Source organism: Salvelinus alpinus, chromosome 11 (assembly GCF_045679555.1).
Source record: "Salvelinus alpinus chromosome 11, SLU_Salpinus.1, whole genome shotgun sequence".
NCBI classification, from domain to species: Eukaryota; Metazoa; Chordata; class Actinopteri; order Salmoniformes; family Salmonidae; genus Salvelinus; species Salvelinus alpinus.
The window spans coordinates 11414032-11427564 of record NC_092096.1 but is presented as its reverse complement, the minus strand read 5'-3'; the positions used below and the strand labels follow the sequence as shown (position 1 = coordinate 11427564).

Below are 13533 nucleotides of genomic sequence, written 5' to 3'. Positions count from 1 at the left end.
TTCAGTAGCTGAGACGTCAGTCATTTCAGTAGCTGAGACGTCAGTCATTTCAGTAGCTGAGACGTCAGTCGTTTCAGTAGCTGAGACGTCAGTCGTTTCAGTAGCTGAGACGTCAGTCATTTCAGTAGCTGAGACGTCAGTCATTTCAGTAGTTGAGACGTCGGTCATTTCAGTAGTTGAGACGTCGGTCATTTCAGTAGTTGAGACGTCGGTCATTTCAGTAGTTGAGACGTCGGTCATTTCAGTAGTTGAGACGTCGGTCATTTCAGTAGTTGCGACGTCGGTCATTTCAGTAGTTGCGACGTCGGTCATTTCAGTAGTTGAGACGTCGGTCATTTCAGTAGTTGAGACGTCGGTCATTTTCAGTAGTTGAGACGTCGGTCATTTTCAGTAGTTGAGACGTCGGTCAGTTTCAGTAGCTGAGACGTCGGTCAGTTTCAGTAGCTGAGACGTCGGTCATTTTCAGTAGCTGAGACGTCAGTCAGTTTCAGTGGCTGAGTTTCCAGTGTATTTGATGTCAGTCATTTCAGTAGTTAAGTATCTAGTGTATTGGGAGTTGTCAATGTATAAATACAGTACTTGAAAGTGAACATTTGAGACGACACGGCTTTTCAAACAGTCTCTATGGCGTAAGTGAGATGGAGAGCGTTGTCTAACTAAGAGATCGAGTGGTTGGTTGTATAGTGGGATGGATAATGCTGTTGTACGTGACACCATAGAAATAGAAATCCTAGAATGGGATTTCCCCATTTTTCAAGTCAATCCACATGTCAAGTCTGATCTAGTTCTATAAGCAAGAGACAGGTGTTGTGTGAGCACTGAAGACAAAGGTGACATCACTCGTCAAAAAAAAAAAGCCACTAGTTTACATGAAGTACACAGTTGGGAACGTCTGTTTAGTCACAGGTCAGCCTGCTTCTGAACAGATCTGTTATTATTATTTTATGTTGTAATAGTTACATTTTTTATGAAGTGAAAATCTACTGGAATTCCATCTTGTTGCCTTACCTTGTTACCTTCCCATTTATAGGGTAAGACATTACACTGGACCCTTCAACATACACCTCGCATCTCTCCTCATCATCATCAAACAAGTGTCCTTTTCTATATTACAAATTCTTTGTTATTATTTGAAGCCTTTTGGGGGGGGGGCAAACCTCAGAAAAACAAATGAACCGTACAAAAACATACTTTAAACAACGCCAGTATCACACAGATTAGCATATTAGTTGATATTTACTCAAATAGGGTACAGGGATACAAAATAGAAAAGCTGTTTTGAATTACTTGGGTTATTTTAGATTTTTTACCTCATGCTTTTTTTCCCCCCTCCCCTTTAAATCAATGGGTTATTTTGATTGGATGGTATAAATTAAATCAGTAACGTTACTATTCAGGGTGGGATATTAAGGTTGATTTGATATCTGGTTGGTTGAACGTCGTTTTTAAAAAGGATAAATGACTGCTATAATATGGAAGTATTTTTTCTAAACCCAGTTTTGTAGGTGCCGCTTCCTAAGTAGTAGTTAGTTTCAGGGACCGATGAAACTACCTGCAATGTGCTGTCCAATGTTCTGAAGTAGTAGGACTTTCTCTCTGGGGCCTCCCGCGTGGCTCAGCGGTCTAAGGTACTGCATCGCAGGGCTCGAGGCGTCACTACAGCCCCGGGTTCCATCCGAGGATGTGTTACAGGCGGCCGTGACCGGGAGACCCATGAGGCGGTGCACAACTGGCCCAGCGTTGTCCGGGTTAGGGGAGGGTTTGGTCCGGGCGGAATTTCCTTGTCCCATTGCGCTCTAGCGACTCCTTGTGGCGGGTTGAGCGCCTGCAAGCTGACTCGGTCGCCAGTTGTACAGTGTTTCCTCCCACACATTGGTGCGGCTGGCTTCGGGGTTAAGCGAGCAGTGTGTCAAGAAGCAGTGCGGCTTGGCGAGGTCGTGTTTCGGAGGACGCGTGGCTCTCGACCTTCACCTCTCCCTGAACGGGAGTTGCAGCGATGGGACAAGATTGTAACTACTAATTGGATATCACAAAAAACATTTTTTAACTCTATCTCTGGTTCCTGTAACAGCACAGTGTTAGCGTACCTATTTCACTCATACTGTATGCAAACAAGTCAGACTCAAGCAAGTCAGACTCAGGACCACAGAGTCAGTTCTTCCTCCTTTACTAGTGCAGCTGTAAGGAAGCACATTGCATATATTACCTCCTCGTACGGTAAAAAAAAACATCTCTTCTGCATCTATTTATGAAAATAGATCTATGTCCAAATGAAGGATAAGGTGCTTCCTGTATTCTAGGATTCAGAGAAGTCGCCATTTTGTTTGGGAATTGCAGATTGTATGGTTGGTACCATTTTTTTTTTTTTTTTCTAATTGCGCGTAGCCTAGATAAACCTGCTTCTTTATTCTCCCCAAAGCAAAGCTTTTAAAATCCTTTTCTAAAGGGTTTCATATATTATGCTTCTAGGTCAACCAGTGAGCTTGGTGACATGCATGGAGAGGAGACGTCACATCACGTCTTGTCTCGGCTGCCAAACGCATTGTGATGAAGCCCAAAGGGGGGACGCCTGACTGTCCTGGTTTCATTTCAACATCCTCCTCCTCAGTCTCCGAGAGGCAGGACGACAGTACAGGCTTCAGAAAATAAATGGGGCTAACGTTTAAAATATGGTGCTATTTTCCAGATGTTTTTTAATTTTTTTAAGTCTACTTTTTTTTTAGTATACTTAAAAATCATTGGAAAGAAGTCAGATGCAGTACTAATATTTTCTCTGTAAAAACCCTTAAAAATCACTGGGGGACAGAGAGCTAGTGAGACCCAGCTATGACAGATGAAGGAGGACAGAGCGAAGCCAAGTGTGAGCGATTGAGACAAAGAGAGAGAGGGAGGGACTCCCTAGAATAACTAGATAGAGGGTTTGTATCACTCTGGCCTTGTCTCCGTCACGACGCGACACAGCGGTGGTGCACACACACATACACATACAGAGTGACCAGTCCAGCATCACATGTAAACGTTTCAGCAAATCTTATTGTTTTCTTTTGTCTTTTTTGTTTTAAACAACAGAACTGTGTTCCTGTTTTATTGTCCAGCTGCGGTAATCAAAAGGAGAGGATCGGTCGGATGGCACTATTGTTTCAGTTCATCACTGTTATTATTTTTGTCTCGGGTATTTTCCAAGAGGTCAGTGTGGTCGATGTTGCCTCCATCTTTGTAGTTCTTTGTAGTCCCGGGGTAGAGGTGCGTACCGTACTCAATAGTCCCCAGTGTCAGGGAGGAAGAGGAGGAAACCTCTAGTGATTGTGGCTCATGCTCTGGCTCAGAGGAAGGAGTTTTTAGTTTTGTCAGTGTGCTTTGACTTAGCAGTCCCGGACCCCACCGTCCACCTAGGAACACTGTCTGTCTATCTGCGTCCTAAAAAGCACCCTATTCCCTAGGTAGTGCACTACTTTTAGCCAGAGCTGTGAGGGGTTAGCCTGCACAGAGGTTCTGGACAGAAGTAGTGCACTACACATGCAATAAGGCTCCATTTTAGATTGACCCCTGTCTCATCAGAGTGGTTTTCTACAGTAGCACCAGGGGGAGGACCACTCACAGGGGAAAGAGAGGGAGAGAGAGCCTTGGGCCTTCAGACCACCACTCTGATATAAGGTCTTAGTGGGACAGACAGACAGAGAGCCTTGGGCCTTCAGACCACCACTCTGCTATATGGTCTTAGTGGGACAGAAAGAGAGAGGCTTGGGCCTTCAGACCACCAGTCTGCTATAAGGTCTTAGTGGGACAGACAGAGAGCCTTGGGCCTTCAGACCACCACTCTGCTATAAGGTCTTAGTGGGACAGACAGAGAGCCTTGGGCCTTCAGACCACCACTCTGCTATAAGGTCTTAGTGGGACAGACAGAGAGCCTTGGGCCTTCAGACCACCACTCTGCTATAAGGTCTTAGTGGGACAGACAGACAGAGCCTTGGGCCTTCAGACCACCAGTCTGCTATAAGGTCTTAGTGGGGTCTCTATCATCCAGCCCAGCCCCGGCCAGCGCCACCCCAATCCCAGTTACCCCGATTCCAGCAGCCATCCTGGATAAGGAATGGTGGTTCTGGTTCGGTGGAGGGCCAGAGAGGCTGTCCCCCGGCTCGGTCCAGTTGATGACAGACTCCTCGGTGGGTAGCTGGTTCAGTCCTGACTGGGGCCCGGTTCTGGAGGAAGCAGGGTTCCTGCTGATCACCAGGTCCAGTGTGTTGCCTGACTCGGCAATCAGAGGGACCACCAGACAGCAGTCGAAGTCTCTGGTCCTCACGTGGTTGATCTGAGAAACCAAAGACAAAAGGAAAGAGTTATTTATATTTGGTTTAAAAGCTTTAAGGTCCATTGAATTAATGTTACAGACCTCAGATGTTACAGAGGCAACAAAAGGAAATGACTTGAGTTAGGAGTTTCCAGCGAGCAGGCACAGACTGGAGGACCGCGGGGGACAAACGTCTGACCGTCATCGGGTGAGCAGAGGTTTGCCACTACGCTGGTTTATATTTGGTTTAAGTGATCTGTCTTCATGTTTGAAGAACAGGACTGGGTTTACAAACCGTTTAGCTGAAGCTTTGAACAGAGGAGATGTATTGATCTTGTAGGCGTCTAACTGAAAGGAAACGGCTCTGAGGCGAAGCCTGAAGTGAAGCTTTCAGCCTCAGGAAATACAAATATAACATATTTGTTTTGGTTTGTTTTGCTTTTAAACCAAAGCTTTTAAGTTCTCTCCCTCTGTTCCTGTATACAGCTGATTAATATTTACTGATGTACCCTTCAATTACCCCACAATAAACATACACACTGAATAATGTAGCATCTTGGCTATCGGACTAAACTGCAGTTCATTTCCTTGAGCACCTTGTGTGTGTGCTTTGAAAACAACATTGTCAGTGACTTGACAAAATAAAAGTTGAATAACGTCCCAGGTTGACTTTCACCTGTCAGCAGACTAAATTGTAGTTGATTTCCTTGTTTGTGCTTTCAAAAACAACAACAGTGACGTGAGGAAAGCTGATAAGGAACGTCTCTCTCTCTCTCTCTCTCTCTCTCTCTCTCTCTCTCTCTCTCTCTCTCTCTCTCTCTCTCTCTCTCTCTCTCTCTCTCTCTCTCTCTCTCTCTCTCTCTCTCTCTCTCTCTCTCTCTCTCTCTCTCTCTCTCTCTCTCTCTCTCTCTCTCTCTCTCTCTCTCTCTCTCTCTCTCTCTCTCTCTCTCTGAGCAGTGAATAATGAGAGAACCTTTCTTTTCTTTTCATATGCTAATGCCACGTTGACTAGATTGATAGCTTCCCTGGAGAGGGATTCATCTATCCATCAACACGACTCTCTGCAAAGTCAGCCTCACTTAGACCAGTGGGAAATTAGGCAAATTCTGTCTATCAATTTGGGGCCCAAAAAATACAAAAATAATTTGACGTTCTATGAACTGTGTAGATCTACTTTATACTTCCTACCTTTAGCTACATGTAGGAAATAGAAACTAGTGGAAAGGTCAAATGATTTCTTATCTAAATGTTGAAAGTGCTTGTGGGTGACGGAGAGAAACAAAATGGTGCCGTTTGATGCCATGTGGTGGAGAGTGATGCGGGCGCTGGAGATGTGTGTGTGTGTGTGTGTGTGTGAGTACCTGTAGCAGCCTGTCGTAGGACTTCAGCCCCACGACCTCTGCAGGTCCGCCTGGGCGGATGTTGTTGACATACACACCTTTCTCCAGGAGGCCATCCGACACACTGAAGCCAAAGTCTTCAAGGTCCGACTCCTTCAACAGACTCACCTGCACAATCAATCAATAATGTCCTCAACTATCAATGAATAATTTAACCTGTATTAATAATGCAGTTCATTGATAGACTGGATGACAGGCTGTGTCTGCTGACAGCATAACATGATTGATAGACGATGACAGGCTGTGTCTGCTGACAGCATAACGTGATTGATAGACTGGATGACAGGCTGTGTCTGCTGACAGCATAACGTGATTGATAGACTGGATGACAGGCTGTGTCTGCTGACAGCATAACGTGATTGATAGACTGGATGACAGGCTGTGTCTGCTGACAGCAGAATGTGATTGATAAACTGGATGACAGGCTATGTCTGCTGACAGCATAATGTGATTGATAGACTGGATGACAGGCTGTGATAGACTGGATGACAGGCTGTGTCTGCTGACAGCATAACGTGATTGATAGACTGGATGACAGGCTGTGACAGTCATAACATGATTGATAGACTGGATGACAGGCTGTGTCTGCTGACAGTCATAACGTGATCGATAGACTGGATGACAGGCTGTGTCTGCTGACAGTCATAATGTGATTGATAGACTGGATGACAGGCTGTGTCTGCTGACAGTCATAACGTGATTGATAGACTGGATGACAGGCTGTGTCTGCTGACAGCATAACGTGATTGATAGACTGGATGACAGGCTGTGACAGTCATAACATGATTGATAGACTGGATGACAGGCTGTGTCTGCTGACAGTCATAACATGATTGATAGACTGGATGACAGGCTGTGTCTGCTGACAGCATAACGTGATTGATAGACTGGATGACAGGCTGTGACAGTCATAACGTGATTGATAGACTGGATGACAGGCTGTGACAGTCATACCGTGATTGATAGACTGGATGACTGGCTGTGTCTCCTGACAGTCATAACGTGATTGATAGACTGGATGACAGGCTGTGTCTCCTGACAGTCATAACGTGATTGATAGACTGGATGACAGGCTGTGTCTCCTGACAGTCATAACGTGATTGATAGACTGGATGACAGGCTGTGTCTCCTGACAGTCATAACGTGATTGATAGACTGGATGACAGGCTGTGTCTCCTGACAGTCATAACGTGATTGATAGACTGGATGACAGGCTGTGTCTCCTGACAGTCATAACGTGATTGATAGACTGGATGACAGGCTGTGTCTCCTGACAGTCATAACGTGATTGATAGACTGGATGACAGGCTGTGTCTCCTGACAGTCATAACATGATTGATAGACTGGATGACAGGCTGTGACAGTCATAACGTGTCAGTACCAGAGCTTCATCATAAATGAAGTTGTCAAAAAGCTCAAGTTGAAGACACACAGACACTTAAGATGCGTCAGCACTTTCTAAACCTTCTCAGGGTTTTTAACCCCTCTGACGTTCCATGAAATGAAGTGATGTAAACAGTGTAAAGAAAAGCAGCAGTACTCGGGCCCTGGAGGGCCTTGGTGGGCCCTGGAGGACCTTGGGCCTTGGTGGGCCCTGGAGGACCTTGGGCCCTGGAGGGGCCTTGGTGGGCCCTGGAGGACCTTGGGCCTTGGTGGGCCCTGGAGGACCTTGGGCCTTGGTGGGCCCTGGAGGACCTTGGGCCCTGGAGGGGCCTTGGTGGGCCCTGGAGGACCTTGGGCCTTGGTGGGCCCTGGAGGACCTTGGGCCCTGGAGGGCCTTGGTGGGCCCTGGAGGACCTTGGGCCCTGGAGGGCCTTGGTGGGCCCTGGAGGGCCTTGGTGGTGGTTTATCATCGTTACCTTGTGCAGTTCCACGGGGGTGGGCGACATGATGTCATTCATCTCCTGTTTCATCTTCCTCATGGCGAAGGCCTTGCGCCCCCCGTCGCTGGGCAGGGTGTTGGAGCGCGAGGACTGGGTGTACTGCGGCCGGGCTGCGCTGCGCTCCTGGAAGCTGGCCTGCCGACCCAGGTGGCTCCTCAGAGGAGCAGGGTCATGGTTCAGACTCAGACTGCTGCCGGACATAATGGTGGCCTGGAGAGGGGGGAGGAGACAACGGGGGAGGGGATGAGGGAGGGGACCGAGAGAAAAGAGAGAGGGGGAGATGGGGGAGGGGACCGAGAGAAAAGAGAGAGGGGGAGAGGGAGGAGATGGGGGAGAGAGAGAGGGAGGGGAGGAGAGGGGGAGATGGAGAGGAGAGGAGGGAGGGGACCGAGAGGGGAGATGGGGGAGGGAGAGGGGGAGATGGAGAGGAGAGGAGAGGAGGGAGGGGACCGAGAGAAAAGACAGAGGGAGAGAGAGAAGGGGGGAGATGGAGGAGATGAAGGAGGGGGAGAGGCCAGAGAGGGAGAAAGGGGGGTTATGGTGATGAACTTCCAAGGTGAGATAAGAAATACAAGGTACGCTCATGAACATGAGAATTGTTCCAGGTGTAGAATGTGTTCAAGCAGTATGTCAAAGAGAAATGGTTTGATTGTAGAATAATAACATAGAAAGGTCCTGTTAGAGAAGCTGGTTGGTTCATTATCATCATGACCCAATAAACAAACAAACAAAGATGGAAAAACTTCAAAACCCAAGACGCCTTGCAGCAACTGTCCCATCATGCTTTGCTCACACCGCCATGCCCCTCGCCACATCATCATCATCACTCGTCCCTCTGATTGGACAGTAATGAGTGATGTCACTCAAACCACCAGACGTGGTAGTCTCATGTTTGTGACAAACAGGAAACAGTTTGGCAAACGACACACTGTCACAGTCTCCATGCACCAAGACACAAGCTACAGCGCTTTCACTCTGCATGGAAGATGTGGGATTCATTCCAACATACAATTTGCCCGTTTTCATGTTGACAAAATGCAAAAATGCTCTTCACTACTGACATGAATTAACAGACATCTTCATTTGAAGCGAATGAGGAGCCGCAGGGGTATGTTCATCCAAGTTGAGGTGGCATTTCATTCAGTCAAGCCTCCTTGATTTAATGTCTCCCAACCCGAAATGATAATTATTTCTCTTCGTTCCAAACTAACCTCTGTGATTCACACGGTGTTACTTACTTCCTGCATTGACAGGTTCATTTACAATGTATTGCTGAGCGTCAACACACCTCCAGGCAGCACTACGGCTGCCTCCCGAATGACCCACTATTCCCTTCATAGTACAGGGCCCATGTAGTGTATAATATAGGGAATAGGGGCCATGTAGTGGATAATATAGGGAATAGGGCCCATGTAGTGGATAATATAGGGAATAGGGGCCATGTAGTGTATAATATAGGGAATAGGGGCCATGTAGTGTATAATATAGGGAATAGGGCCCATGTAGTGTATAATATAGGGAATAGGGCCCATGTAGTGTATAATATAGGGAATAGGGTGCCATGTAGTGTATAATATAGGGAGTAGGGCCCATGTAGTGTATAATATAGGGAGTAGGGCCCATGTAGTGTATAATATAGGGAATAGGGCCCATGTAGTGTATAATATAGGGAATAGGGTGTCATGTAGTGTATAATATAGGGAATAGGGGCCATGTAGTGTATAATATAGGGAGTAGGGCCCATGTAGTGTATAATATAGGGAATAGGGCCCATGTAGTGTATAATATAGGGAATAGGGGCCATGTAGTGTATAATATAGGGAATAGGGGCCCATGTAGTGTATAATATAGGGAATAGGGCCCATGTAGTGTATAATATATTGAACAGGGCCCATGTAGTGTATAATATAGGGAATAGGGCCCATGTAGTGTATAATATAGGGAATAGGGCCCATGTAGTGTATAATATAGGGAATAGGGGCCCATGTAGTGTATAATATATTGAATAGGGTGCCATGTAGTGTATTGTCTTATTTGTCTAGGCTTGCCTTGAGGACAGAACAGGGAGTGTTCAGCCTGTGGTTGGCCGTGGTTCTATAACCAGGGTAGATGGTCCTCTATGGATGTGCATAGAGTTAGGGTTTGAATCTATAACCAGGGTAGATGGTCCTCTATGGATGTGCATAGAGTTAGGGTTTGAATCTATAACCAGGGTAGATGGACCTCTATGGATGTGCATAGAGTTGGGGTTTGAATCTATAACCAGGGTAGATGGTCCTCTATGGATGTGCATAGAGTTAGGGTTTGAATGCAGCCCCAGGATCTGAGACAAGCTGCACTGGTGATTATCAGAGGCTACAGAGCACCCCCCCGCAGCCCACTAGCATGAGAGAGAGAGAGAGAGAGAGAGAGAGAGAGAGAGAGAGAGAGAGAGAGAGAGAGAGAGAGAGAGAGAGAGAGAGAGAGAGAGAGAGAGAGAGAGAGAGAGAGAGAGAGAGAGAGAGAGAGAGAGAGAGAGAGAGAGAGAGAGAGAGAGAGAGAGAGAGAGAGAGAGAGAGAGAGAGAGAGAGAGAGAGAGAGAGAGAGAGAGAGAGAGAGAGAGAGAGAGAGAGAGAGAGAGAGATGCCAGCAGTACAGGGACAGCACCAGGGTGCCACAGTGTCAGCTACAAGCAGAGAGGAAGCCCCAAAAAGGAAAAGGGTGTACCAAGTTTCTCTTATTCAGAAGCCTGTCTGGCTCGTCCTGGAAAGAGAAGGAGCGGTTACACACATCCACAGGAAGTGACATCATGCGATTCAAAAAAAGAGAACTCCAAAACAGGAAGTGGAAGGGATGGGGACAGAAGAGGTGAAAGGTGAGAGTTGAGAGCTTTTCTTCACTAATATGTTACTGTATAAGTAAAGCCACTGGTCTAGAAGATACGTAGGTTTGTCAGTGTTGTGTTTGTATTGTGATGAATGGAACTGTACATGTCCTCAGCCATTTTAAATCTACTGTGATGAATGAAACTGGATGCCAGACTGGCCGCAGGTCTCCATATCTTCCAGGGCCTGAGACCAGAAGATCTCTTCCTGGTCCGGCTCGGGTAGTATTGTACTGTGATGAATGAAACTGTGGATGTATTCGGCCATTTTGGCTCCTTGTTTACCTCCAGTTCCCTCAGGATGCCAGACTGGCCGCAGGTCTCTAGATCTTCCAGGGCCTGAGACCAGAAGTTCTCTTCCTGGTCCGGCTCGGTCCCGTCATGACCCACAGTGAACCTGGAGGGGGGAAGAGGTCAGAGGTTAACACCCCCAGTCAGACAATCAGTGAGCAGTCAGGGCAGGCAACCACACTGATGAGGGCTGGTGACCACAACGTGTGGGCCGGGTGTCAATGGGCTGTGCAGGCAGAGAGAGTGGAACAGTAGGTAGGTAGGTAGGTAGGTAGGTAGGTAGGTAGGTAGGTAGGTAGGTAGGTAGGTAGGTAGGTAGGTAGGTAGGTAGGTAGGTCGCTATGTAGGCAGGTAGGTAGGTAGGTAGGTAGGTATGTAGGCAGGTAGGTAGATATCTAGGTAACTAGGTAGGCAGTTAGCTAGGTAGGTAGGGAGGTAGGTGGGTAGGAGAGTGCTGAGATATAGACACTAACAGAGAGGCGATATAGACACACCACCCAGACAGTTTGGACACAAGGAGATGGATGTGTCATGCTGGACCAGGGGCTGGGAGATCCAGCTGAGAGGTGTGTTTCAGAGATAGTTTATTGAGGCGAAGGGGAGCGACCAGTAGGGGGTAAGGGTTGGTTTGGGTTGAGAACGTTAGTGGTGGGAGGGAACAGCCCTGCCTTGTGCCATTCAGGTGAAGGTGGGGTCAGGTGTTGGGTTACAGGTGAGTTGTGTTGAGGTTAGGAGAGACACAAGGTGGCTTGCTTGGTTTAAGTGGGAGACTGGGAGGTTTCAGTGAGAGGATTGGGTTGGTTTGAGAACATCAGCGGTGCGAGGGTACATTCTTGCCCTGTGCCACCCAGGTTAGGGTTAGGTGAGGTTAGGGTTGGTTGGTTTGAGAACTAAAGGGGTATAAGGAGACAGCCCTGCCGTGTGCCTCACCTGCTGTCAGTGATTAGGCCGGTGGGCAGAGTAGAAGCTCTGTCGAACGTTAAGGAAGAGAGGTACTTTAATGAACAATATATCAAGAACACCAAGACACCAATTTGATTCCCTTTGAATCCCTTTTCTGATGACGGTTAATTGATGAACAGCTCCGGTGAGTTTTTGTACCTCCTTGATGATCATCTTTGAGCAATAGAGGAGAATCCCCCTCAAAGATACACACTAGTTATGAACCAGGAACATGTATTCATTAACACACTAGTTATGAACCAGGAACATGTATATATTAACACACTAGTTATGAACCAGGAACATGTATATATTAACACACTAGTTATGAACCAGGAACATGTATCTATTAACACACTAGTTATGAACCAGGAACATGTATTCATTAACACACTAGTTATGAACCAGGAACATGTATATATTAACACACTAGTTATGAACCAGGAACATGTATCTATTAACACACTAGTTATGAACCAGGAACATGTATATATTAACACACTAGTTATGAACCAGGAACATGTATATATTAACACACTAGTTATGAATCAGGAACATGTATCTATTAACACACTAGTTATGAACCAGGAACATGTATATATTAACACACTAGTTATGAACCAGGAACATGTATATATTAACACACTAGTTATGAATCAGGAAAATGTATATATTAACACACTAGTTATGAACCAGGAACATGTATATATTAACACACTAGTTATGAACCAGGAACATGTATATATTAACACACTAGTTATGAACCAGGAACATGTATTCATTAACACACTAGTTATGAACCAGGAACATGTATATATTAACACACTAGTTATGAACCAGGAACATGTATATATTAACACACTAGTTATGAACCAGGAACATGTATATATTAACACACTAGTTATGAACCAGGAACATGTATTCATTAACACACTAGTTATGAACCAGGAACATGTATATATTAACACACTAGCTATGAACCAGGAACATGTATATATCAACACACTAGTTATGAACCAGGAACATGTATATTTTAGGTCAGGTGAGGAGTTATTCCGTTCTATTCCTTGTGGAATGTCTGTTGTTGTTTTTTGTGGATGTGATTCGTCAGCAAAACCAATAACCCCCCCCCCCCCACCCCCCCTTTGGGGATTAATACACTATTCTACCACCAGACCTATTTGACCAGGGCTCATAGGGAATTCTGTAAGGGCGCTTTGCTTTCATTTACACTTGAATCTCTTTGAAGATTTCAATACTGCCTAAAGCGATCGTTTTTTCCCCCCACTGTGCTAAGCCACATCCTCAGCTGTGATTATTCTCCATTGGATACCAAGCTATCACGTTAGTCCTGATATGTTCCACATAGAACTAGATCAACTGAGGGTACATCTGAGGCCAGAGGGGAAACTATTAACAGGAACAGACAACAGCTTTGATATCGGTCCACAGGAACAAGAAACAAATCTGTGTTCTGTACTTCCTGTTCCCTTTTGTACTTTATTCATAAGCTTTTAAAAAAGGGAATTTATGGATAGAAGATATGCTAATGACTGAATTATAAAGAGCTTCTTTATCAAACACAAATAGCCGTTAGCCAAGGTCAAGCTCAAATAGCAGCTCTATTATCAGTAGTATGTACACATACTAGTAATATTTCCCTAATAATACTTTAATGTTGTAGTGTTTCTGGGCTGTGTGTTTACCGGCAGGGAATTCAGAGCAATCACTGAAACATGACTGAGGTGTTTGACAGTTGGTTGCAAGATTATTTATTTATTTACCTTTATTTAACTAGGCAAGTCAGTTAAGAACAAATTCTTATTTTCAATGACGGCCTAGGAACAGTGGGTTAACTGCCTTGTT

At 45.8% G+C, this 13533-nt stretch overlaps 1 protein-coding gene across 2 annotated transcripts in view; it reads right to left on the bottom strand.

Annotated features, from left to right (window-relative positions):
- Window positions 1-1327: 1327 nt before the first annotated feature.
- Window positions 1328-13533, bottom strand: part of grip1 (glutamate receptor interacting protein 1) — a 421581-nt gene continuing 409375 nt past the window's right edge. Inside the window, exons 23-26 of one of the 2 annotated variants that reach the window (XM_071331724.1) lie at window positions 8501-8509; window positions 7548-7781; window positions 5650-5796; window positions 1328-4309 (exon numbers count right to left, since the gene is read on the bottom strand). In XM_071331724.1, coding sequence (XP_071187825.1) covers window positions 3992-4309; window positions 5650-5796; window positions 7548-7781; window positions 8501-8509 — 708 coding nt within the window. In that variant the 3' untranslated portion in view covers window positions 1328-3991. The remainder of the gene's footprint in view (window positions 4310-5649; window positions 5797-7547; window positions 7782-8500; window positions 8510-13533) is intronic. The other variant, XM_071331723.1, reaches the window with a different exon arrangement.